General features: G+C 38.0%; 1 protein-coding gene across 17 annotated transcripts in view; it reads left to right on the top strand.

The window, feature by feature from the left end:
- Positions 1 to 27,153, top strand: part of DMD (dystrophin) — a 2,248,405-nt gene that overhangs the window by 1,493,457 nt on the left and 727,795 nt on the right. For all 17 annotated transcript variants that reach the window (XM_070067426.1, XM_051827673.2, XM_051827679.2 and 14 more), the window contains one exon: positions 19,432 to 19,533. In XM_070067426.1, the coding sequence (XP_069923527.1) occupies positions 19,432 to 19,533 (102 nt within the window). The remainder of the gene's footprint in view (positions 1 to 19,431; positions 19,534 to 27,153) is intronic.

The following is a 27,153-nucleotide window of genomic DNA, read 5'->3' as shown; positions in this document are numbered from 1 at the left end:
GATTATAACTGCCCTGTAGTATGTCTTGAAATCTGGTATTGTGATGCCCCTGGCTCTGTTTTTGTTGTATAAGATTGCTTTAGCTATTCAAGGTCTCATGTGCCTCCTTATAAATTTGATCATCATTTTTTCCAGATCTGAGAAGAAGGTCTGGTATTTTGATTGGTATCCCATTGAATCTATAAATTCCTTTTGGAAGAATGGACATTTTGATTATATTGATTCTTCCAATCCATGAACATTTACATTACCATGAACATGAACATGAACATGTTACATTACCTTTTTCATCTCTAATTTTATTGATTTGAGTCTTCTCTTTCCTTTCTTGGTTAGTTGGGCCAATTGTGTGTCAATTTTGTTTATTTAAAAAAAATGCTCTTCATTTTGCTGATCTTTTATAATTTTGGGGGGGGGAATCAATTCTGTTGATTTCTTCTCTAATTTTAATTATTTCTCTACTCCTACTAGTTTTGGGTTTGGTTTGCTGTAGTTTTTCTAGATCCTTGAGGTTGATTTATAGCTCATTTATTTGGTGCCTTTCTAATTTCTTGATGTAGGCACCTATTGCTATAAACTTTCCTCTTAACACTGCTTTTGCTGTATCCCATAAGTTTTGATATGTTTTGTTAACTTCATTTGCTTCCAGAAAGTTTTGATTTCTCTTTTAATTTCTTCTATGACCCACTATTCATTCAGGAGCATGTAGTTTAGTCTCCATGTGTTGCATATGCTCTAGAGATTCCTGAGTCACTAATTTCCAGCTTCATTCCAGTGTAGTCTGAAAAGATGCATGGTATGATTCTAATTCTTTTGATTTTGCTGAGACTTGCTTTATGGCCTATTATATGGTCAATCCTAGAGAAAGTTCCATGCACTGCTGAGAAGAATGTGTATTCTTTAAGTGTAGGATGAAAAGTTCTGTAGATATCTGTTAGATCCATTTGGTCTATAGTGTCAATTTAATCTGCTGTTTCCTTGTTGATTTTCTGTCTGATTGATCTGTCCATTGCTGAAAGTGGAGTATTGAAGTCCCCCAATACTATTATATTGGAGTCTAAGTCTCCCTTTAAGTCCCTTAACATATCTTTAAAATAAGCCAGTGCCCTGTAATTAGGTGCATATACGTTTATAATAGTAACATCTTCCTATTGAATTGATCCCTTAATCATTATATAGTGCCCCTCGTTGTCCCTTTTAACAATTTTTTGTTAAAGTCTATTTTGTCTGATATTAATATGGCTACACCTGCTTTTTTTGGTTTCTGTTGGCATGGAATATCTTTTTCCAACCTTTCACTTTCAGTCTGCATGCACCTTTGTTCTAAAGATGTGTTTCTTGTAAGCAGCAAATAGATGGGTTTTGTTTTTTAATCCATTCAGCCAGTCCGTGTCTTTTGACTGGATGGTTGAGGCCATTTACATTCAGTGTAACTATTGATAAAGAAAGATTTTGCCCTGCCATTTTCCCAAAGATATTCCTAATTTATATTTTGAACTTCCTTTGATCTTTTACTGAGAGATTTTCTTCCTTTACCTTCTTTTGTATCAATGACCATGTTTCTGTGTTTCTATGTGTAACACATCTTTAAGATTCTTTTGCAGGACTGGATGAGTGGTGACAAATTCTTTCAATTTCTGTTTGCTATAAAAGGTCTTTATTTCACCTTGATTCACAACTAATAGCTTTGCAGGGTATGATATGCTGGGCTGGCAGTTTTTTTCTCTTAAAACTTGGGCTATATCTTACCATTCTCTCTTAGCCTGCGGAGTTTCTGATGAGAAGTCTGCTGTGAGTCTAATTGGAGAGCCTCTGAAAGTAATCTAACATATCTCTCTTGCATATTTTAGAATCTTTGTGTTTCACTGTGGTGAATTTGATTACAATGTGTCATGGTGATGATCTTTTCTGGACATAGTTATTGGGAGTTCTGTGTGCTTCCTGTACTTGAATGTCCCTCTCTTTCTCCAAACCCAGGAAGTTTTCTGCTAGTATTTCACTAAAAAGGCCTTCTAATCCTTTCTCTCTCTCCATGCCTTCAGGAATTCCTAGAACCCGAAAGTTTTTTTTTTTTTTTTTTTTATAGCATCCTGTAGATTCCCAACAGTGTTTTTTAGATTTCTAATTTCCTCTTCTTGTCTTTGGTTTGACTTTATACTTTCCTGTGCTTTGTCTTCTAAGTCAGATATTCTCTCTTTTGCAAAACTAATTCTGTTTTTAAGGCTCTTCACTGCATTTTTTTTATTTGTTCTGTTGAATTCTTAATTCCATTTCAATTTCTCTTTAATACCTCAGTTTCATGTTCTGTTGAATTCTTCATTTCATTTTGGTTCCTCTTTAAGATTTCAATTTCATGGGAGAGATTTTCTTTCATGTCCTGCATGGATTTCAGTAGTGCATACATTTGATTTTGATTACTTCCATGTGATCTTATGATCAATTTTTTGAGTTTCATTTATTACATTTCTTCTATCTCATTATCTTCATAATCTAGTACTGAAGTGTTGTGTTCCTTTGGGAGTGTCATGTTGTCTTCCTTATTCTTGTTTCTGGGATTGTTGTTTGTTATTTAGCATTTGCTGAGATACTCATTGGTTTCTTCTTCTTTTTTTTCCGCTGTGGTGGCTTTTATCATTGTACTATGACTATGTAGATAAGTGGACTGTCTGCTTTCAGTGAATCTCTAGAGGCTTATAGACAGTGTGGCCAGAGCGCTCTGTTCAGTTCTCCAAGGTTAAGGGCGTGCCTAAGGTGACACACCCAGGTTTGGTGTGGTAAATATTCTGCTCAGCTGAGCTCTTCTCCATGGAGACCAGTGCCTGAGCACGAGCCCCAGTGGGTATAATATTAGTTTGTTCTGCCCCAAGGACCACACAAAGGCTCTTTGTAGTCCTTAGTGTAAATTCAGATTCCCCAGCAATGTCTCTCACCAGATAACCAGGAACCCCCTAGCTTGTGGCTTCTCTCACTGAGACTACTCAAAGTTCCAGCCACACCATGGGTCCTCCCACACACCCTCAGTTTCTTTTTTTTTTCAGTCCCAGTTCAGAAGCTTCACACAGTCACAAGCTCTTAGCCCCCTGTTATTTCTCCCCACCATGGTCAGGAGTCTCTACTCAGCTGATTGCCAGGAGCAGCTCCAGGCTGGCGCAGCTCTTATGTATGTCCAAAATGGTCCCCACTCCAACAGCTTGTCACAGTATGCCTTTGTAAGGTGATCACAGAGAGAGAAACACATCTCTACCATCTTTTATTTTTTTCTCTTCTCTAGTTTGGCTGGTACACTTTCCACCACAGGGCTTCAAGCCTCATTCCCTCTAGGCTCTTCCTGCTGCTTTTGCACCAGTGACTCAGGCTGCCACGATCTCATCTCACCTCACTTTCCAGTGCTGGTACATAGGCTCTCAGCTGTTGGAGTCCTGAGCTGTGGGCACCCATGCCCTCCACATAGGTCCACCATGTCCCTCTAATTTCAGTAGTTTCCTCTGCCATTTTCCCTCTAATTCTTCCCTGAGACTACACTATCTCCACTTTTTTTAACTATCTTCTCCTGGGCTAGAGCAGTAAGCTCCCTCCCTACTCTGCCATCTTGGAACTGTCCCCCTAAGAATATATATTGTAAGAAGATACCAAATATCCTCGGAGTGATTTTTTTGTGTAACTTATTATACATTGTAAATGAGTTTAACTTGCTCTGTAATTTCAAAACAATGCATATTTTAAAACTAGGGCTTGTATATCTAATACATCTGAAGCCATGGCTTCCTGTTTCTGAACACTTCACTGCCTTTACTGAACATAATGAATATTTAGCAATTACTGATCATAAGAAGGCACAAAGGATATAATTAATAAAAGCAGCCATAATTATTTAATGTAGACTATTTTAATAAAAATTTTAATTTTAAGGTTAAGCAGATCAAAACGACTTTATAAGAATTGATTATGAAACATGCTAGTCGTTAAAATGAGAATTATGTTTGCAAAATTAATAGTTCTATTAAGCATTTAGAAGACAAAACATTGAAGCAGACATAAGAATGTATAGGATCCAAGTAAAATTCTATTGACCCATGAAATTACAAAGTCATGTGTGTATGTATACTTTCAGTTTTCAGCATATACTGAGGAAACTTTTGTGAATGAAAGATAGATGAAATGTGAATAGATAGGCACCTCTGTCTGTTAAATCATTTGATGAGGGGCCGGTGCTGTGGAGCAGTGGGTTAACACCCTGACCTGAAGCACTGGCATCCCATATGGGTGCCAGTTTAAGACCCAACTGCTCCACTTCTGATCCTGCTCTCTGTTATGGCCTGGGAAAGCAGTAGAAGATGGCCCAAGTCCTTGGGCCCCTGCATCCACGTGGGAGACCCGGAAGAAGCTTCTGGCTCCTGGCTTCAGATTGGCACAACTCTGGCCATTGCGGCCAACTGGGGAATGAACCAGTGGTTGGAAGACCTCTATCTCTCTCTCTCTCTGCCTCTTCTTTCTCTGTGTAACTCTGACTTTCAAATAAATAAATAAATCTTTAAAAATAAATAAATAAATCATTTGATGAGATATGTGTTAAGATACACAAACAATAATTCATGATAACCTTTATTATATCTCTTCTGGTGTTATAGTAATAAGTGTTAGTAATTTACATAATTGGAGAGAGAACACAAATACAAAATTAGGCACACATACATAAACGCATACACACTTCCATGCTTCATTCCAAACTAAGTAGATGTGATTTGGACATTTCACTATGTAAGCCATTATTACTGAAGTCAGATTTGTTAGAGACAATGTTATTATTTCATTATATTTAATAGAATCAGTTATCAATAGAGACATTAACTTTTCTATTTAAAAGTTTAACAGAATTTTGTGAATCATAAAAATAAGAACAAAATTTCTAAATGATTTTAAAATAAGTAATTTTGTGAAAGTATTCTTTATTTTAATTGGCATAAAACAATAAATATTGTTATCAGATTAACAATAAATGATGTAAACAATGCTAGAAAGACATTCTGTGTAGATCTTCTCATATACTCATGTCAGAATGCCTGCAATTAAAATTTCTGACTCATTATTCTCAATTTTAATTTTGTTATATATTATAAACTGCTTTCGCACCAGCAGCAGAAAATGGCACAGATTTATTATGTTAATTTGCATAACTCTAATTGAATAAATGTTCATGTTGGTTAGACATTCAAATTTTTTCCTTCGGTGAATTGATTGTCCATTTTATTTTTTTAACCATTTATTTGAAAGAGTTACACAGAGAAGGAGAGGTACAGAGTGGGGAGGGAAGTCGTCCATCTGCTGGTTCACTCCCCAGATGGCTACAGCGGCCAGAGCTGTGCCAATCCGAAGCCAAGAGCCAGGAGCTTCTTTAAGGTCTCCCAGGCTGGTGGAGGGGCCCAAGGACCTAGGCCATTCTCCACTGCTTTCCCAGGCCATAGCCAAGAGCTGGATCGGAAGTGGAGCAGCTGGGACTTGAACCGGAGCCCATATGGGATGCTGGCACTGCAGGCGGTGGCTTTGCCCACTACACCACAGTGCCAGCCCCTGTATGTTTTCTTATCCCAGTTTTCCATTAGATTTTCCACTTTGTCTTACTCATTAACATGAGTTCTCTGTGTATTCTGGATTGTAGCAGAATTCCAGATGACCTATACCTAACATAGAAATCCACAGTTCCTAATACTGTTGATCACTGACTTTTCATTAGGTTAATGAAAATGGTCACTTAGCTGGAGACATAGCAATCAGAGGACTTAGAACACTATGAAAATTAAGTATGATGGGCTGGGGGCCAGCGCCATGGTGCAGTAGGTTAATCCTCCGCCTGCGGTACCAGCATCCCATATGGGCGCCAGGTTCTAGGCCCGGTTGCTCCTCTTCCAATCCAGCTCTCTGCTGTGGCCTGGGAAAGCAGTGGAGGATGGCCCAAGTGCTTGGGCCCTGCACCCCATGGGAGACCAGGAAAAGCACCTGGCTCCTGGCTTCGGATCAGCACAGCTCCGGCCATTGTGGCCATCTGGGGAGTGAACCAACGGAAGGAAGACCTCTTTCTCTCTGCCTCTCTCTCTCACTGTCTGTAACTCTACCTGTCAAATAAATAAATAAAAAATCTTTAAAAAAAGTATGATGGGCTGGATGAAGATTTGGTATCCAAGATCAAGACTTACACATTGAATAAATCAAATATGGGGCTTTATTCCATCATGCATTCTTTTCCTTGAATTCAGAAACCATTTTATCTGCTTTGTTTTTTATACATGTTTAAGGAAAGATTATTCAGAAGAAAAATCTCAGGGGTTTTGTTATGTTCTTTAAACATGGCTTAATTCAATTATTCATTTGATTGCTGAGTTTACAAGTTATATAAGAATTTAAAAAGAGTTGTTTTGGATAATGACTGTAATTTTGTTTTAGAACCCGATGGTGAAAAACAAAACATCCTTAATTTTATTCGGAGTATGTGTCAATCATGAAGTCAAAATTAAATTGCTCTTTTCTTTGCTTTTAATGAAAATTACCCTAACTGCTGCTTCACCTTTATAAAGAAACTTCTAGTACTTAATACCATTTACATTTTTAATAAATATTCTGTCTAGACTATTACTATGTCCAATTATAATATAGATAATAACTTAGAGATATGCTACATTGGTTTATCATAATTCAAATGTTACTGGAATTGATTCAGAGTAAGTCAAAATTACTTTCTGTTGTATGTGCCTCTCTATTCCATAAAACCCACTGTATTCCCTAATTCCTTTAGGATACTCAAAGCAGAGTTTTTAGGAACATCTCAGTCAGAAAATGAAACATGCAGTTATGGTTAGAGGTCATCAAAGCCACATTCAAATCAATTTTGAGAACCATAGTGTGCTTAGTAATACATCTAAAATAGTACATTGAACAGATAAGATTGCATGCAATGTTGTATATATGAAAAGGGAAAGAATGGTATTCATTTGAAATCATGTTACTATGTGCTTACTGGCAATGTAGATCATAGACAGACAAGGATTTGTTCATTACTACTACTAATGATAAGGCAGTGTTTCTCCACCAGAGGTGATGCCTCCCCCCAGGAAACTTTGGTAACTTCTGATGATATTTATGGTTATTCACAAATGTGAATAATGACCAGGGATGTTGCAAAATATACTATAGTATACATGTACGTGAACCAGGCCCTACAAAAATAAATCCTTAGTCCAAAATGGAAATAGAGCTGAGATTGAGAAACCCTAATTTAAGCTAAAATTACACTCTGATCAAAACAACTCTCTTAAGGTTTTATCCCCTGGGATTTGTAAAATAAAATCTCATTTTATACTGCTGCTATAGTTAAACAAATATATAGAACCTGTAATATAGTAATTAAGTATGCATAATTTGCATCAGATAGACCAGGGTTCCAATCTCAGATCCACCATTGATTTTTGTTAGCCCAGTGTATTTCTGGTATTTGTTGGTTTGTTAGGCAGTTTTCTGGAACTTTTGTAAATCTAGTTTTCTAATGTAAAAAATGATAATAACGTTTGCTGAAAAGCTCTGCAGTAGAGATTGAGGGCAGTTAAGATGATTTATGTGAAGTGCATAGAAAAGTGTTTGAACTTATTAAATTTTCAATAATAGTAGCAGTTAGTGTAACCTTCGTGAAGCCCAAATCATTTGATCCTGAGCTAGTTTGAATGCCTATTCATATACTATATTTTATTGTTTCTAATGCACTGTTGATCAGAATATCCATCATTGTTTCATGTATCACTAAGAAAAAGAAAAGGCTACCAGTTAGACTATAACAAGAACTGTTAACCCGTGGAAATAAAATGTGTATATTCAAATGGATTGTTGAAAGACCCATCAGGAAGTCGTCTTTTCTTCAGTGCAACTAAACAAAGCTACCACTGACCGCATTCACCATCACATTCACTTAAAAGGATACAGGAGCGCAGCTTACCAGAAGGCACCAGCAAGCAGTTCTGTTCTGTGACATTAGCATGCACAGCCTTCCACTCAGCAGTCACAGATCCATCTGAGAATTATTCATTTTGCAGTGCCTACCTGTACCCAGAGGACAGCTAAGGTCCACAGGAAGTGCACTCACATAGAAGGGCCGGGACAGCCTTGGCCTAGAAACCTCATGCTTGCCAGAAGCATACTGTAGGTAGAGCTTTCTAGATCCGTGACAGGAAAGACATGCTGCACCTGGGAAGTTCCCCAAACTACAGTGTTCCATTGGGAAGTTTTCCATTGGGAAATTCTACTTCATACATAGAACACCCAAGCAGGTTCTAATTTACCTGTCAGTTCGCTTGCTCGCTCGCTCTCTCTCATCAATAGTATTGTTACCTGCTAACACACTTGACTTTCAAACTCCTGTCAGTTTTCTGGGAAGAATAAAAAAAGTTAAACATCAGAATCTCATGTAGGAGGACAAAGGATGTTTTCTTTCTTTACTCAAAATAATATCTGGAATTCACATTAATTTTGTAATTAGTGATACTGAAGCTCAGAGGAGTTAAATAACTGCCCCAATTCATGGATTGATAAGCCTTGGATCCAGTGTTCTTTTTTATTAAAGATTTATTTATTTATTTGAAAGTCAGAGTTACACAGAGAGAAGGAGAGGCAGAGAGAGAGAGGTCTTCCATCGACGTTCACTCCCCAATTGGCCGCAGTGGCTGGAGATGCACGGATCCAAAGCCAGGATCCAGGAGCTTCTTCCGGGTCTCCCACACAGGTGCAAAGGCCCATGGATTTAAACCATCTCCTACTGTTATCCCAGGCCATAGCAGAGAGCTCGATCAGAAGTGGAGCAGCTGGGACTCGAACCGGTGCCCATATGGGATGCCGGTGCTTCGGGACAGGGCGTTAACCCACTGCACCACAGCACCAGCCCTGGACCCAGTGTTCTTATACTTGGTCTGATTCTTTTCCAGCAGCACTGTCATGGACTGAAGAAGCAGTCTGCAAACTGGGCTCTAGATACTGGAGTTAGCCCTACACTTGTTTTTGTAAATAAGGCATAATTGGATACAGCCATGCTCATTTATTTATGTATTGTCTCTGGCTGCTTTTGTGCTAACAGGCAAATTTCAGGTATGACAGGAAGCATCTAGCCCACGAAACTGACAATATTTACTATATGGACCTTTGTAAAAAAAAAAAAAAAGGTGTGATGACCTCTGCTCTAAAGTATAATTATAAATTGTTTATCTCTGTGAATCTATAGAAGGAGTTAAAAGACAAAACATTTGTGTCTGCTATTTGAGCATTAAAAATGTCTACTCAGGAATGAGTGTTTGGCACAGGGATTAAGGTGTTCCTTGGAATATACCCACATCCTATATCAGAGTGCCTGGGTTCCAGTCTTCACTCTGCTACCACTCCCGGCTTCCTTCTAATGAGCACCCTGGGAGGAAGCAGATGATGGCTTCAAGTCCCTGCCACCCACATAGAGTTCCCAGTTCCTGGCTTCAGCACAGCCCAGCCCTCGCTGTTGCCAGCATTTGGAGAGTGAACCAGGGGGCAGGAGATCTCTCGATCTTTCCATATCCCTTTCAAGTAAACGAGATAAATTAATAATTTTCAAAGAAAATGTTTCCAGAATATCTAGGTGCATAACTTTTTAAGTTTTATTTTTCACTGAGAAATAATAAATGTATAATGGGTGCAGTATGATGTGTTGATAGAGACTGACATTGAGGAATGAGTATGTGTACTTAAAGGCCTTGAGAGTCACAGCCTGAAGCGGACCATCTCTCTACGTCAGCCAACTTTTTCTGCAAATGTTTTCATCTGTATTTGGAGCTGTGGGAGCCACATGAGACTGCTGTTGCCAATAACTGACTCAGGCCAGGGCTGGAACCTAGAAAGACAAGTTTAAGAGCCTATGCCCTTCACCAATGAGGATTTGGGAAAATAATGGAACTTGGGGGACACAAGTTGAGATGAATGCTTTTAAGCAGTGTCCTATAGTAGTAGGTAGTAGTAGACAAGATGGGAGATTTAGCCCCTATTTCATAACTGTGTTTGTAAAGATTTTCAAAATAAGAGCCTCAGGTTTCCACAAACTTCCCCTCTAGGCAGTGAGGATTAAACACCCTGAAGAATCTATTTTCAACAGTTACATGCCTTCTGCATTCCTTACATCTAGTCTGATCACAGCAGCCAAAACGACCTACTGAAAAATAAATCAAAAACCTCCGAGGGTTCCTAACCACACTTAGAATAACAGCCAAAATGGTCACCAAAGTACCCTGCAGTTCTGATTCTCCCTCCCCCCCAGGCTATTCTTCCAGATACTTGCCTCTTACTCTCTACTTCTTTGTTTTCTTATTGAATATATCACATTAAACCTGCCCCAGGACCTTTGCACTTTCTGCCTTTCTGCATTGATTATTGTTTGATTTATACCTGTTTGATTTATTCCTATTCAAATACTACCTCTTCAGCCAAACTTTCCATGAGGTCTTTTCTGAACTGTGCACATCTCACCTCCACTTATCCCATACATACATCTGCCATCTGCATCCAATGCTTTATTAAAAATCTTAAGTCCTGATGCATCATAATTTATTCCTGGCCACTGCCCCCATCAGAATGTAAGATTCATTAGAACAGGAAATTTGTGTCTGTTTTATTCACTGTTATATATCTGGCACCTAAAGCAGTGTTTAACGCATAATAGGTGATCTGTAAATAATTATTGAATGAATAATTTTGGTAAGCTCTCATTGACCAAAAGTAGACTGTATCTTCTCATTTTCACAGCATTTTCTGCTTTAAAATCAATAGTGCATTATACTTTGGATATTTGGACAGATAACTTTTGAAATCCATAAATCTCTGCATCAGGAAAAAAAAAAAAAAGCCTCCCTTGGGTGGGCTGCCCTTGATTAGCCCCAGATGGAGAGAGAGAGCCTGTCATTCTTTGTCAATCAGCTTGGCACATACTTGACAACATGCAGTTAAGTGAAAGAGAGCTGCCATGCCATGGTCTAGCAAACCTAATTGAAGATAAATAAGAGAACAGTCCCCCAGCATGAGGAGAAAGAGAAAGAAACTCGACTTACTATGTTGTGTTTTTCCATCCATCAGCCTTCATTTGTCAGACTGTGCCTGACAATCTAGGCCAGAGAAGTCAGCCTCTAACACAATATTGATTCCATTTCATTTTTCGTTTCTCGCTACCCTTTTTAGCAAACAGTGTGTATGTGGAGGAGAGGTGGTGTAGTCGATACATGTGAGCAGGGCACATTTATTTTAAAGGCCTACTTGGGTAGTTTCATCCCAGAGAGCCATATCTGATTTGTTTGTTGGTTTGTTTGCTTTACTGTAATGTTGTAATGGTCAACTCCTGCTCCAGTAACAAAAAGGCCCAAATTCCAGTGACACAGAACAACAAAAAGTGACTGCCAGTTCAGGTATCTGCAGATCAAGTTCAGCTTTACCCCACACCGTGTGTTAAGGTTTTCTCATTCTTGACTGGGGATCTGCTGCAAATGTCTTCTCCAGCCAGGGCTCAAGCTCAAAGAGCAGCTTTTACATGGTCTATGACTCTCTCAAGGTGGGAGACAGGAACAAATTGAGATAAGATCACATGATACTGACTACAAAGTCTGTTTAAAACATTCTTAGCGTTCATATAGCAGCAGTGGTCCTACAATCAAGGCTATATTAGATTAAATGGAAACCTGTCGATTGTTGTGATGGTTGCCAAAAAGGCCAAATGCCAGGAGGGTCTCTTTAGAAACAAGTAGAAAAACTCTCAGGGAATAGACCCTTAGGTTTACCAAAGCAAAAGATGTCATTTTGATTATGAATCTCTTTGTTGTCCTTAGCAGCATGCATATTTCATTCAGATCAGCCCACTTGCATGGAGAGCCACGTTTTAATAGTAGATCTTACATATGTCTTGATATATTCACATTAATCTGTTTTTAGAAGACCAATGCAAATACTAAAGTGCCATTTCCTTGTTTAAACCCTTTAGTAGCTTCTCCACTATGATCTGGTGGGTTATAAAGGATCCTTCTTTCCTATGGCTCTTATCTTCCATTCCTGCATGATTTCCTTTCATTTCCCTGCACTGGTGTCTCCATACCTCCTCTGCTTCCTGTGCGCATATCTCAGATTCCCTCTGGGAATGCTTCCTCTTTGCTATCAATTTCCTTGTAAACCAGGTGCATGAGTTGTTTATGCTCCAAACCTTTGCTCAGGCCTTTCTCTCCTGCCCCTTGTGTTGGCCACCAGACACAGAACTGATGAGTTCTTGCTCTGGACTCCATTGTAGACTGACCTCTGCAAGTTATCACATCTGTGGTAGTACAATATGAAGGTACTTCAAAGAGTTCACAGAAATGGAATTAAAAGATAAATTTGCTTTGGTGTGAAAAATGAAACATGTTCATATAAGGGGTCTTCAAAAAGTTCAGGAAAACTACATATTATAAAAAATATGCATGGATGGCAAATATTTTTGAAAAACTAAAATTATCTTTTAATTCATTTTTCTACAAGTTTTTGAAATGTCCTCATATGTGTTTAAATGTCATAGTACTTACATTCCCAGATCCTTGCCCAGACATAGAAAAGTAGTAAACATTAAATAACCATTGGTCAAATAAATAAATGGGTGAATGTTTAAACATGCTTGAAAAGCTATTTATAGCGTTTTAGAGTGTTTTGAGTCATGTATTAGTAACACATATTCATATGTTTAATGTTAGTAATTGGTAAAATGAAGGAAACAAATTTAAAATGAGAGGAAAACAAGGCAAATGCACCCCTGATACTATCCTTAAGAACACCTAACTTCCAGTGATATTCAAATATACACATACACATACACAATCAGCCTAATGGTGAATTAGAAACATAATAGTCAATAAAGCAATTCTTAGAAAATATAAATGTATATTAATTTGCATATGATTTCCTTTCATTCTCAAAGTTTCCTTTAGTTATTTTTTAGCACTAAACATTGTTTCACTTCCACTCATTGTCAGCAACTGCTCTATATTAGTAATGCTGTTTAATAAGATATAACTACAGGCCGGCACCGTGGCTCACTAGGCTAATCCTCCGCCTTGCGGCACCAGCACACCGGGTTCTAGTCCCGGTCGGGGCACCGGATTCTGTCCCGGTTGCCCCTCTTCCAGGCCAGCTCTCTGCTGTGGCCAGGGAGTGCAGTGGAGGATGGCCCAAGTGCTTGGGCCCTGCACCCCATGGGAGACCAGGAGAAGCACCTGGCTCCTGCCATTGGATCAGCGCGGTGTGCCGGCTGCAGTGCACTGGCCACGGTGGCCATTGGAGGGTGAACCAACGGCAAAAGGAAGACCTTTCTCTCTGTCTCTCTCTCTCACTGTCCTCTCTGCCTGTCAAAAAATAATAATAATAATAATAAAAAGATATAACTACAGCTTAAAGTTCTTGAGTTACTCTGTGTCAAACCTATCAGGTTTGGATTTAATAAGGAGTATGATATTCTCCTAGTGAGTGTTAATGAAGAATTACTCCCTGTTACCTAATTAGCACAATCTATTTCGTACATTTATGCATGACATCATAGTGAATTGTCATTATGATAATGAAAATAAAACTTGTACAATTATAAGGGTTTTCACTGCTGGTGCACACAGTTGCATTTCAAAGGAAATTAACAATAAAGCAGAGAAAGAAAACCTAAATGGGAACACTGTATTGCTAGAAGTGCGTTTTTTGTTGAAATCTCATGAAGACTTTCTTGTCTGAATGTTCTTTGAAGTTGAACACTTTCTCCTTACAAAAACTGGCTCCGATAATTAGCTGTGTTTCCACTTTAGTAGTGACCTTTTTCACCTTATGTTAAATCATATAAAGATGTGAGGCCATTTGTGAGATAAAAGGTTTACTCCAACCAGTTCTCTGACCTGAATATCAGAGGTCTGGCAATCATAAACCCACAAAGAGAAACCCTTGGAGCATTTTCAAGGCTATGCAAAAATTTATTTCCTTTTCTGTGGGAAGAGACAGGACTTTCTCTCATTTATACCCTGGAAGCTTATTATAGAATGTGTTAGTGTTAAAGAGGCTGAGAAAAAATTAGCATGATCTTTAAAAACAAGCCTGTCAATTTCAGCAAAAAGCCAGATTAAGCACATTCAAGCAGGTGCACATACATGCATGAGCATGCACACACGCCAAGTCTACGCAGCAGAATAAGAGCTGGGGACATGCTGACACACACTTGCTGCATAAATCACAACTCTACCATTTACAGCCTTTTTGATCTTGGACAATTGACCTAATCTCTCAGCTTCAGCATCAGTAAAATTGAAGAAAATCCTTTTTCTTGGAGAAAAAATGCATGAAAAGCAATGTTTAACAGTAAAGATTTAGCAACTCTGGTGTTAATATTATAGTAGCTAATATTACAGCAGTTAGTTGGCATTTTCAGCACAGCTAAGAATTTTAGCAGATTTTTCTTATCTTTGCATAGTCACATGGTTCTGCTTGGGTGGTTTGTTGCTTTGCTTTTTAGCTTTTCCATGTTAGATTTTATTTGCATGGAAGGATATCAGAATTTTAAAGTTTATTTCACCTATTTTTCCATGTTCTTCAAGATTATTATCAGCTTCTTTTAATGTGCTTTCCTCACTCTCAAGAGAAATATACTTAAGAACATTTTAAGTAAATTTAATTGGATTTACTATAGTTGGTTGACCCTTTAAGCAATAATATCTTGCCCTGAATAACTGACATTTTGACTAATAAATTCACACTGCAAATAAATGTAGTGAGGAAAACTGTAGAAATTCACAGACAAAATTATCTTTCTAAAGGGACTTATCGAAGGGCAGGTGTATACAATTAGATATACAGTTCTCCAAAAATCGGCTCAGTAGAAGTAACCACAAACAATTTAGAGCTGAGTAGGTTTTCTTTTACCTGCTGCTCTTTTTCTGTAAGACCGAGAGTAAATCTTATCCAGATACCTTAAACTCTTCCTTGTTTCACTGAAGGATGAAGAGATGAGAATAGTGATGAGAGAAGAGCATGCTACTAGGGAACATTTCTCTAGGCATCATAAGTCGTTACAGTGTTCACTCACTGAAGGACGAAATCTAGGGCTACTTTGGAGACCCAAAGAGGGAACATTCTACTTTCTGCAGATGGAAAATGCGGACGTTTCTCTTGGCATGGCATTTTCACCTCTGTCGAGCAAGCATCATCTGCTTAGAACTTGAAGCTCTGATGATTTGGGCTGCCCTATTGTCAGCCTGGCTGTTGTTTCTGTTCAGTTAATATGTTGTCTCTATTCAGTTAGCAATGAATATTTAGTTGATTAAAATTTGCACATACATTTCCTAAGCAAACTCCTTGCAGTATCAGATGTGGTGTATTTGCCAGTGCCTTGTGAATAGGGACATCTATTCCTTGTGATCTCTGGAAATAGTTATTAGTGATTAGAAAGCATGGGGCGGAGGGGGGGGGGGCTGATGGTAATCATTTGGCTATATACTTGAAACATTGATAAGATTGTTGATTTGTTGTAATCATTTACTGAAAGTATAGAATTTACACTGGATGCCACTTACAAATAATTTTAAGGGAAGAAAGAATTACTCCACATCACAAAATCACTTAAATTAAATTTATTATACTTCTGTAAAGTTTTTAAAAATAATGTTCAGAAATTTTTCTGAGAGAATGAGTTAGTATTCATAATCTTAGTTTTCCCATAATTATTTACTATTTTCCATGATGACTGTGTCTATGTATGTGTGTGTGTGTGTGTGTGTGTGTGAAGTACTTGATATTCCAGAGCACACGATCCTGTTCATTTGCTCTACAGAAGGAAGGAGCTAGACTAATTGATCTTGTATGGTTATAAGATAGATCTAGTAAGTTGACTGTTGCCTAAAACTTATCTGATTGTGTTTTTTTTTTTATTTTATTTGAAAGGCGGGGAGATTGACAGAGATCTCCCATCCCCTGTTTGACTCCCCAAAGTCCCACAACAACCAGGGCTGAGTCAAGTTGAAGCTTCTGGGCACTAAATCCTGGTCTCCCATGTGGGTTGCAAGAACACAAATACCAGAGCCAATGCCTGCTACCATGTGCACATTTGTAGGAAGCTGTTATTGGAAACAAACTTGAGACTTAAACACAGGTATTCCAATAAGATGTGGGTAGCGTCTATCTGGCATCTTAACTACTAGACTAAGTGCCTGACCCTGAAAAGTCTTTTTAAAAAGAAAAGAGAAGAGAAGAGAAGAGAAGAGAAGAGAAGAGAAGAGAAGAGAAGAGAAGAAAAGAAAAGAAAAGAAAAGAAAAGAAAAGAAAAAGCGCGGGGGAGGGGGTGACACTGTGTCATAGCAGGTAAAGCTGCCTGCAGTGGCCCATCCCATATGGGCGCTGGTTCAACTCCCTGTTGCTCCACTTCCAATCCAGCTCTTTGCTATGGCCTGGGAAAGCAGTGAAAGATGGCACACATCCTTGGGCCCCTGCGCCTGTGGGAGACCTGAAGAAAACTCCTGGCTCCTGGCTTCAGATTGGCCCATTTGGGGAGTGAATCAGTGGATAGAAGGCTTCTCTCTCTCTCTGCCTCTGCCTCTCTATAACTCTGCCTTTCAAATAAATAAATCTTGAAAAAGAATAATATATGAAGTTGGATGTCTAACTTATTATATACATATATAAATAAATAAATCTTAAAAAAGAATACTATATGAAGTTGGACATCTAACTTACTATATACCTACTATTAAAGAGAAAGATTCTGCCAAATCTATGAAATAGAAATTATCTCTATTTTGGAAAAGAAGGATAATTTAAATTTAAGAGAATCTGGAGAGAATTTTGTCATCCCATGCTCAGTGAGTGAAGAAGAAAAGGGAAATGATAGTGTTTGAATCAAATGCAAAAAATGTTGTTAAGTGCTTGATTTGAGATCCCACATTCAGGTGTCTGTTTTACAAAATACTCATTCATTTGTTTTCTAAGACATTTGTTTCTGTGATGTTCTCTTGGTTAACTAGATGAAAATTAAATCATATAAATATTGTGGCAAAGAAAGAACACAAGAGAAATGTAATCTTAGTTAAAATGTAGTCAATGATTAAGTATAAAATAATTCCATTTTAATTTATCATGGAAGTAGGTTTTGGAAATCTTGCTATAATCAGTAAATGAACATGTTTGTAAAACAATTCTTAAAGGAAATTTGGAAGTAAAGGAGTATATTCTGTATTTAACACTAATAGATTACTTGGGGAAAAATGTATCTGTGCCATGAAAACATGCCAGTGTCCACATGAGCATATGTCAGTAATATGCAGCTTAACCCAATTCCTGCAGGCTCAAAGTGCAACAGTATTTATTTTCCCATTCAGTGATTTTTCTTCCTATTTCCTATGGGATCATGGGCTAATTAGTGAAATCATCACTACCACCACTACTACCCTTTCATTCGAGCTTTGTTGTCTCATCTATAAATTAGAAATCTGTTTGAATCAGGGTTTGGGGAAGGTAAAAGGTTGTAATTGTCCAAATGAAAACTGTATTACCATCAATAATATAGTCTACAACCATGATGAAGCTAATTAAAAAATATGTCTATTGTTAGTAATTGTCAATGTCAATGAATATCACAAGGAAAATACCTGGTAGTCGGTGACAAAATAGAAAATGGCCCTTTATTTTAGATACACATACAAAATGAATGGTGGTGACACTGCCTCAAATGCAATCAACAGTTTAGAATCTAAACTTTAGATATATAATGAATATATAATTTAAATGTGTAATTATATGTCATACATACACGGATTTGGCTTGATAATTTTTAATGTAAATAAGCTATACATGTGAGGTTAGAAAAATGCAGTTACATTTTCACTTAAATCATTTTTACACTGCTAAAGATGTACTCTTGTCTCTACTTCTTTAGAGCCACATATTTTATTTTCTCTCTTTAAAGTAATTTGAGACCAAAATATTTTGCAAATGGGGCATTTAAGGGTGAATTTATGTTGTCTAGGGACCTATTAGGAATTCAATGCCTGAAACTAGAGGTTTCTCCTTCCTGATATGAGATCAGAGCAAAGAGTTACAGTCATTCCGGGTACTGCACTTTGAGGGAACAATGCTTTTCCTGGCAATAGCCAGTGAGAGCATCAATCAGCAGCTCTCTAAGAGGGAAGCAGCTAAGGTTCTGTTTTAGAGGAACTGAGATTTGCACACATAGCCATTAACACATGGGGTTAGTCTTTGTATCAGGAACGCTTTAGAGCAAAGCGCCTGTGTCCCACTGGTGTCTGTTATAGTAAGAAGTGGAGAAACAGTCCTCTCAAGAGCATAAGCTAAGCCCTGGTCAGTTGCAAGACACCCTACTGCGCAGCATGAGATTATAGTAATTTGGCTTCAGGGCTTTCCTGTCCTGATGGCTGGCAGAGAAGAGGTACAAACACAGCATATAAAGGCAACAGTGGCATGAAGACACGTACACACAGCAGTCCTGGGAGGGTTCGAGGGAGGAGAGAGAGGAAGAGAGACAAGGGTTAATCAGGAACTGCTCTCTGGGGAAGATTGCCTCAGCCCTGACTGACGCCTGACATTGATTAATCGATATTCCAGCCTAGTGTTTAACAAGTGTTCCATACAAAAAGTCTTCTGTAATATTTAACTTTACTTCCTACTGCTCCCATTTATGCCCATTTCTTTTGTTCTCTCTTTAAGAGAGCCAGACAGCAGCCAGCAGCAAAGTACTTTGTATTCATATATCTAACCGGATTATATTTTGGTGTGCTTTATTCTTCTCCAGGCTAAGGAAAAACAAACAGCCCCCCCAAAGTAATTAAGCATTCCTCAAAAGACCTATTTAATTTGACTGCTTAATAAATAATAAGCTTTTATACTGTGCTTTAAGTGTTTATTCTTTGGAAAGAAACAATAATTTCATCAGTGATGTGGAAAGAATTATTTCATTTGTGTTTCAAAACATAATCTTAGATCCAAAGCCCAAAATAAAATCCTATAACACCAGGAGTTTGTAAAATAAAATGAACATTAGGATTATTAAGATTATTGAAGCTAATACTAGTATATATTCATACAAATTATATTAATAAACCTTAACTTTTATTGTTGCATTTTACCTTTTGAAAATAGAAAGTCAATGTCTATGTTTCTACATAAAAATAATATAATTCAAGATGATTTGGAATTAATTTTTTTAAACTTTAGTATTTTTCACAGAGACCTCTATTTCTTTTCTCAGTACCAAAATCTATTTTTTTTTTGGTCTTAAATACCAGGCAGAAATTGATCTGCAATACATGTGGAGTCTCCAAGGGTATATTTAAATGTAGTAATTTTATTGCTAACTGTGAAGTTAATCTGCACTGTATGGGTTCTTTTCCCCAGGAAACTGAAGTAGCAGTTCAAGCTAAACAACCGGATGTGGAAAGAATTTTGTCTAAAGGGCAGCATTTGTACAAGGAAAAACCAGCCACTCAGCCAGTGAAGGTAATGAAGCAACCTCTAGCAATATCCATTACCTCATAATGGGTTATGCTTCCCCTGTCGTACATTTGCCGTTGACGTGGTCTATTTATAATCAATGAAATAACTTTAAGAAATATTGGCCATACTGCAAGAGCTGAGGCAAAGCTGTCTTTTTGATCCACATATCCTATTTATATATTGTGATTTTAAGGCTATTAACGAGTCATTGCATTAAAGGACTCATTTCTGTCCTGTGTGCTGCCATCAGTACGAAAAGTAGTCCCACCTTCAAGGTAGATTAAATTCTTTGGAGCTTTATTGCTTTGCTTGCCAGCCTTGATGCTTTTCATATTGTTTGGCTTAATTCAAATCAAGCTACTGCATCATACTGTCTGTCTCCAACAGCTGTAAAGAATCACAATATGGTCCATGACCTTTCTTTCCTCTGTTGCTCTTTCTTATGAAAGAGGAAAAATCGGCATTTGGGCTTCAGTACTTTATTGGGTCAAGAATTTTTAGTGAAATGTCATGTAATTACTTCTCTCTTTGGTAAAAAGCTGACCTGGGAGAAAGCTTTCTACTTCTTTCCCTTCTCTGTGTACATTTTGAAGTCTAGTGCACATTTATTCACAGGCTATTACATGAAGAGAGAAATGGAAAGCCAGGTCCGTTTTCGAAAAACAGCTAATCAATGGCTTCCATTTGCAAATGAGAGTCCAGTGATAAATAGATGTTCGGTATAGGTTACCTTATTCTCTGTACCTGACCAAAATTATAATGGCTCCCATTATGGTGAAGTTTCCCAAGAGCCTGTAATGGTGGCTGTTTATTGATCAGTCTTGGTTTCTCAGCTAATGTTGCAGGCTGAGATTTAGTGAGCCTCACCCTCATGTTTAAAACCGCTCTAAAACAGTGCAGGTCAATAACCTCATTAAACAGAACCAGTTTGTCCTTGCAAACAGCATTACCATGACTTACACTCTGTCGCTAAGGTCACTGCTTCGTTTCCCTTGTGCCTGGCCCAAGCTTCATTTCTTGAAAATTGTTTGTTTTCCTTATAGCTTACAAGGATTTTCCTTAGGTAAATTTAAAATTAGGGCCTGAACATAAAGTCTAAGCAATAGATTCTAGACGGCCCAGGCTTCTCTGTAGACATGGACATAAGTTCACTCAGGAATACATTGTTACCACTCCTAAAATCTAGAAAAAGTAGTTTACATCCAGTCCCAACATGACAGAGTTAGCTAAATCTTAAAAGTACCAAATTTCGGTGTTGCTGTTGATACTAGAAAGGCAATCCCCAGTGCAGTTAACAAGTTGTAGCAAGTCATGAAATGGACAATCAAGTAAGTCCATTCTATCTGTATTTGGTCGATCCTCAAAAATGTTAGGCCAAATCATTCCTATCTGTTAGTCAGTGTTTGGCACCAGTTGTTAAAGATTACAAATGTGTATTTTGTCTGACTTTTACTTTTGTGTGCTTAAAACAAAACAAAACAAAACAAAATGAAAGAGGGAAAAGTCTTAACTGAAATCTGTGAGAAAAATCTTTCTTTCATTGTATGTAAAAGCCCAAGTGGTTCATGCTAACATGATGAAACCTCCATCCATGCACTCAACTCCCAGATGATACTGAGATAAAAACAGGAATCTTTCATACTTGAACATATCTACAACATTCTACTGTTATATTAGTGATTTGACCAGTGAATTACTGTTCTGAAAAAGGAAAAAACAGATACAATTTCCATTCCATTCTTTGTCACAAAATTCCTTAAAACCATTCAGTGTTGGGAACCTTTTGTCTTCCAATGACCATTTGGATATTTATAACATCATTCATAGGCCACACAAAATTATCCAGTTAAAAATGAGCCTGCTATACATTTGTTGAATTTCTAGTCCAACCTGTGGTTGCCTTGGCAGGGCCAGACCAGATGATTTCTCGAGCATTATACTGCCACTGGGCCAGATGTTCCCCACCCTTTACAAACATGATCACAGCACTATTTCATTTTTTTCTCTTTCCCTGCTTTTCTATTACTCCTCAGCTTGCTCATTTTGGAGAGGTAAAACTTCAGTGAAAACTCATTGCTGTTCCAGCACCTCTCCCTTGGATTTGGAGAAGAATCAACATGTAAAATCAATAGGGCCAAAAGGGCAGGAATCCTTTGGGAGATGTGGGATGCGGAGAAATAGTTGGCTTTCACACAGCTTTTGATATGGATCATGACCTTGGAAACTGTGGGCTCATCCTGCGAGGCCCACACTGTTGGTTGGGATGGTGAGGTGACGGCGTTCTTCAACAAGAAGCACTGGAGACAATTTCAGTGAGCATGTCTGTTTATTAACAATAAGGCACAAGCTTTTATGGGGCAGGCAAAGGGGAGTAGCTAGTTCAGGGCAACACTAATTCTATAGAATAAAGCCAATACTGGCACCTCTACACTTCTCCAATCAGCTTGAAGGTCATATAGCCTACGTAGAATTCCAGGTGGTCTTTATGGGTCTGGGCCACACCTGGGAGCTGTTCACCTAGTTGACAACCACAAAGCCCTTCAACAGGAAATGGCGGTGGGGAAAATATGCCTGGGGTCCCTACTGCCTGCTAAAAGTCAGGTCATGTGGGGGGGGAGTCCCAGTGTGCTGAACTTAACCAGGGTTTTTCCTGGGGGGCATGGTATGCCATCCCCTCTTAACCTCCTGCATGGGCTAGGCAGGCAGCCTCCCAGCCAGGCACAGGATCACCCACAGGAAACGCCTAAAGATTACCTGGATTTGTGGGAGCCTGAAACATTTCAGGCTCAAAAAAGACAGCATGGCTTCAGAACATGGCATCCAGCAATACAAGACAGAAAGCTGTGAGGGCTGTTTAAATCTCTGTATGGATCAAAAACTTTTCTAAAAGGTTAGGGATGATTTTTCTGAATTCCTCATTCTCATAGTATGTACGTGAACAAAGGTTTTTTTCAACCTTAAGTCAGTCCATATATCAAAATTTTAAAATTGTGCTGGTTCTAACACCTCTTTGACCCTGAGATTTCCCATTCCTAATAAAGGAAAAAGAGTAGGAGCAACCTGCAGTACATTTTCATGAGAAAAGTTTATCTTTGTTTTGAGTTTTTGGGAGAGTGTTTCAGTATTTGGAAGTGATAATAATTATGAAGAAAAAAGTGGTATTCTTAGAAAACGAAAACTCCCTCATGATGTATATGTAAGATCCAGAGTTGAAAAAGATAATTAGCACGTCCACCGCTTGCAGACATTCTAATTAAGGACACATCAGAGACTGCTCCTGTTTCTTAAGAAATCAACTATCTATTGGCACCTCCACATTCTGCATCAGACAGCCTGTCTGTTCAACTCCTACGCTTGCCTCCCATGCTGACTCCCAATTGAGAGCTGGACTCATCATCCTTGTTCAATTTCTTTCCTTCGCATTATCAACTTCTCTAGGAGTTCTTCAGTTTTCAAAGATGATATATTTCTGCTGCTTTTTTAATACCTGATTAAACAAACTTCTTATGTATTTTCTTTGGGAATTTTCTATTAAAGGTCATAAATATATCATGAGAAACTTCTATTAATGTTATAAATGTACTATTTGATCACACAAGTGCAAAGAAAACTCCTATTATATTTGAATATCTTCATTTTGCTTTTTGATCCTCTCACTTCTCTGTCACCCTTTTATTTCATTTAATTTGTATATTGTTCTTTCATCAGAACTTCAGAAATTGTTGAAAATTATGTAAATTAGAAAAATTGTTTCAAAATCACTGAAGTTCTACTTTTGGTAATATTTTATGATAATACCATTTATGTAATTGTTTCAGAAATGGATTATTATTTGTTTTTAAATCACTTTTTTATTAATATAAAGGGAACAGATTGCATGTATTTAATATATACAGTTTTAAGAGCATAATATTTCTCATCATATCCTCCTTCCCTTACTCCCACACACCCTCCTCCTCCTTTTCTTATTTTTCTTTTAACTTTTACAGTGACATAACTTTCAGTTTTCTTTATAATCACAAACTTAACCCTCCACTAAATAAAGTATTCAACAAGTAGAAGTAGAAAAGCACTGTTCCTCAAGAATATAGACAAAGGCTATAAACAAAAATCAAATCTCACAATGTCAATTTTGTTCATATACATAACATTTTTTCTACTCTGGATATTAGCTATGACAAATCAGGGAAAACATGATATTTGTCTTTTTGGGGGGGACTGACTTATTTAACTAAGCATAATGGCCTCCAGTTGCATCCTTTTTGTTGTGAAAGACAGGGTTTGATTCAATATTTCATCATGTATATATATATATATATATATATCACAATTTCTTTCTTTTTAGCTTTTATTTAATAAATATAAATTTTCAAAGTACAGCTTATGGATTACAGTGGCTTCCCCCCCCCCATAACTTCCCTCCCACCCACACCCTTCCCATCTCCTGCTCCCTCTCCCATTCCATTCATATCAAGATTCATTTTCAATTAATAAATGTAAACTTACAAAGTGCAACTTTTGCATTGTTGTGGCTTTTCCCCCATATCCTCCCTCCCACCCACAGTCATCCCATCTCCCACTCCCTCTCCCACCCCTCTCTTCATCAAGATTCATTTTCAATTTTCTTTATAAACAGAAGATCAACTTAGTATATACTAAGCTAAGATTTCAACAGACTGCACCCACACAACCGCACAAGATATAGAATACTGTTCGACTAGTGGTTTTACCGTTAATTCTCATAGTAAAACACATTAAAGACAGAGATCCTACGTGGGGAGCAGGTGCACAGTGACTCCCGTTGTTGATTTAACAATTGACACTCTTATTTATGACATCAGTAATCACCTCAGGCTCTTGCCATGAGCTGTCAAGGCTGTGGAAGCCTCTTGAGTTCACCAACTCTGAACTTATTTAGTCAAGACCATATCACAGTGCAGGTTCCTTCCTCCCTTCAGAGAAAGGTGCCTTCCTCTTTGATGGCCCGTTCTTTCTGCTGGGATCTCATTCACTGAGATCTTTCACTCAGGTCGTTTTTGCCACAGTGTCTTGGCTTTCCATGCCTGTGAGACTCTCATGGGCCTTTTAGCCAGATCTGAATGCCTCAAGGGTAAATTCTGAGGCTGGAGTGCTGTTTAGGACATTTGCCATTCTATGAGTCTGCTGTGTATCCTGCTTCTCCCCAGGATCATTCTCTCCCTTTTAATTCTATCCTTCATTATTTGCAGATACTGGTCTTATTTGTGAAATCTCTTTGACACTTAACCTATCTTTTTGATCAATTATGTACTTAAACTTATCACTTTAACAAGTGAGATGGCATTGGTATATGCCTCTTTGATAAGATTGAATTGGAATCCCCTGGCACATTTCTAGCTCTACCATTGGAGGTAAGTCCGAGTGAGCATGTGCCGACCTGTATATCTCCTCCCTCTCTTATTCCCCCTCTTATAGTTAACAAAGATCACTTTTCTGTTAATTTTAAATGTCTAAGAATAATTGTGTATTAATTACAGAGTTCAACCAATGGTATTAAGTAGAACAAAACAACAACAACAACAAAAAATACTAAAAGGAGTAAAATAGTAAGTTGTTCCTCAACAGTCAAGATGAGGGCTGATCAAGTCACTGTTTGTCATAGTGTCCATTTCACTTCATTGGGTTTCCTTTTAGGTGCTCGGTTAGTTGTCACTGATCAGGGAGAACATATGATATTTGTCCCTCTGGACTGGCTTATTTCACTCAGCATGATGTGTTCCATATTCCTCCATTTTGTTGTAAATGACCGGATTTCATTGTTTTTTACTGCTGTATAGTATTCTATAGAGTACATATCCCATAACTTCTTTATCCAGTCATCTGTTGGTGGGCATTTGGGTTGATTCCAGGTCTTAGCGATTGTGAATTGAACTACAAGAAACATTAAGGTGCAGATAGCTTTTTTGTTTGCCAATTTAATTTCCTTTGGGTAAATTCCAAGGAGTGGGATGGCTGGGTTGTATGGTAGGGTTATCTTCAGGTTTCTGAGGCATCTCCAGACTGACATGCATTCCCACCAACAGTGGGTTAGTGTCCCTTTTCCCCACCTCCTCGCCAGCATCTGTTGTTGGTAGATTTCTGTATGTGAGCCATTCTGACCGGGATGAGGTGAAACTTCATTGTGGTTTTGATTTGCATTTCCCTGATTGTTAGTGATCCTGAGCATGTTTTCATGTGTCTGTTGGCCATTTGGATTTCTTCTTTTGAAAAAATGTCTATTAAGGTCCTTGGCACATCTTTTTATTGGGCTATTTGTTTTGTTACTGTGGAGCTTCTTGATCATTTTATAGATTCTAGTTGTTAATCCTTTATCAGTTGTGTAGTTTGCGAATGATGTCTCCCATTCTGTTGGTTGCTTCTTCACTTTCCTGACTGTTTATTTTGCTGTAAAGAAACTTTTCAATTTGAGGTAATCCAATTTGTTTATTTTCTCTTTGACTACCCGTGCCTCTGGGGTCTTCTCCTGGAATTCTTTGCCTGTTGCAGTGTCTTGAAGGGTTTCCCCATGCTCTCTATTAATTTCATAGTGTCGTGGCGTATTTCTAGTTCTTTGATCCGTGTTGAGTGGATTTTTGTATATGGTGTAAGGTAGGGGTCTTGCTTCATACTTTGACATGTGGACATCCAGTTTTCCCAGCACCATTTGTTGAAGAGGCTGTCCTTGTTCCAGGGGTTGGTTTTAGGTCCTTTGTCGAATATGAGTTGGTTATAGATGTTTGGATTGATTTCTGATGTTTCTATTCTGCTGCATTGGTCTATCCATCTGTTTTTGTACCAGTACCAGGCTGTTTTGATTATAACTGCCCTGTAGTATGTCTTGAGGTCTGGAATTGTGATGCCTCCGGCTTTCGTTTTTATTGTAAATGGTTGGTTTAACTATTCGTGGTCTCCTGTTTCTCCATATGAATTTCAGCATCATTTTTTCTATGTCTGTGAAGAATGACTTTGGTATTTTGATTGGTGTTGCATTGAACTTGTAAATTGCTTTTGGGAGCATGGACATTTTGATGATATTGATTCTTCTAATCCATGAACATGGCAGATTTTTCCAATTTTTGTGTCTTCTATTTCTTTCTTTAATGTTTTGTATTTTCATCATAGAGGTCTTTGACATCCTTGGTTAAATTTATCCCAAGGTACTTGATTGTTTTTGTGGCTATTGTGAATGAGATTTATCTTAGAAGTTCTTTCTCAGCCATGGCATTGTCTGTGTATACAAAGGCTGTTGATTTCTGAGCATTGACTTTGTATCCTGCTACTTTACCAAACTCTTCTATGAGTTCCAATAGTCTCTTATAGGAATTTATTGGATCCCCTATATATAGGATCATGTCATCTGCAAATAGGGATAGTTTGACTTCTTCCTTTCCCATTTGTATCCCTTTAATTTCTTTTTCTTGCCTGATGCCTCTGGCTAACACTTCTAGGACTATATTGAGTAGCAGTGGTGAGAGTGGGCATCCCTGTCTGGTGCCAGTTTTCAATGGAAATGCCTCCAACTTTTCCCCATTCAATATGATGCTGGCCATTGGTTTATCATAAATTGCCTTAATTGTGTTGAGGAATGCTCCTTCTATCCCCAAT

The sequence above is a fragment of the Oryctolagus cuniculus genome, chromosome X, assembly GCF_964237555.1.
Source record: "Oryctolagus cuniculus chromosome X, mOryCun1.1, whole genome shotgun sequence".
In the NCBI taxonomy this organism is placed as follows: domain Eukaryota; kingdom Metazoa; phylum Chordata; class Mammalia; order Lagomorpha; family Leporidae; genus Oryctolagus; species Oryctolagus cuniculus.
Note: the sequence above shows the minus strand (reverse complement) of the source record. Positions and strands in the feature narration are given on the sequence as shown.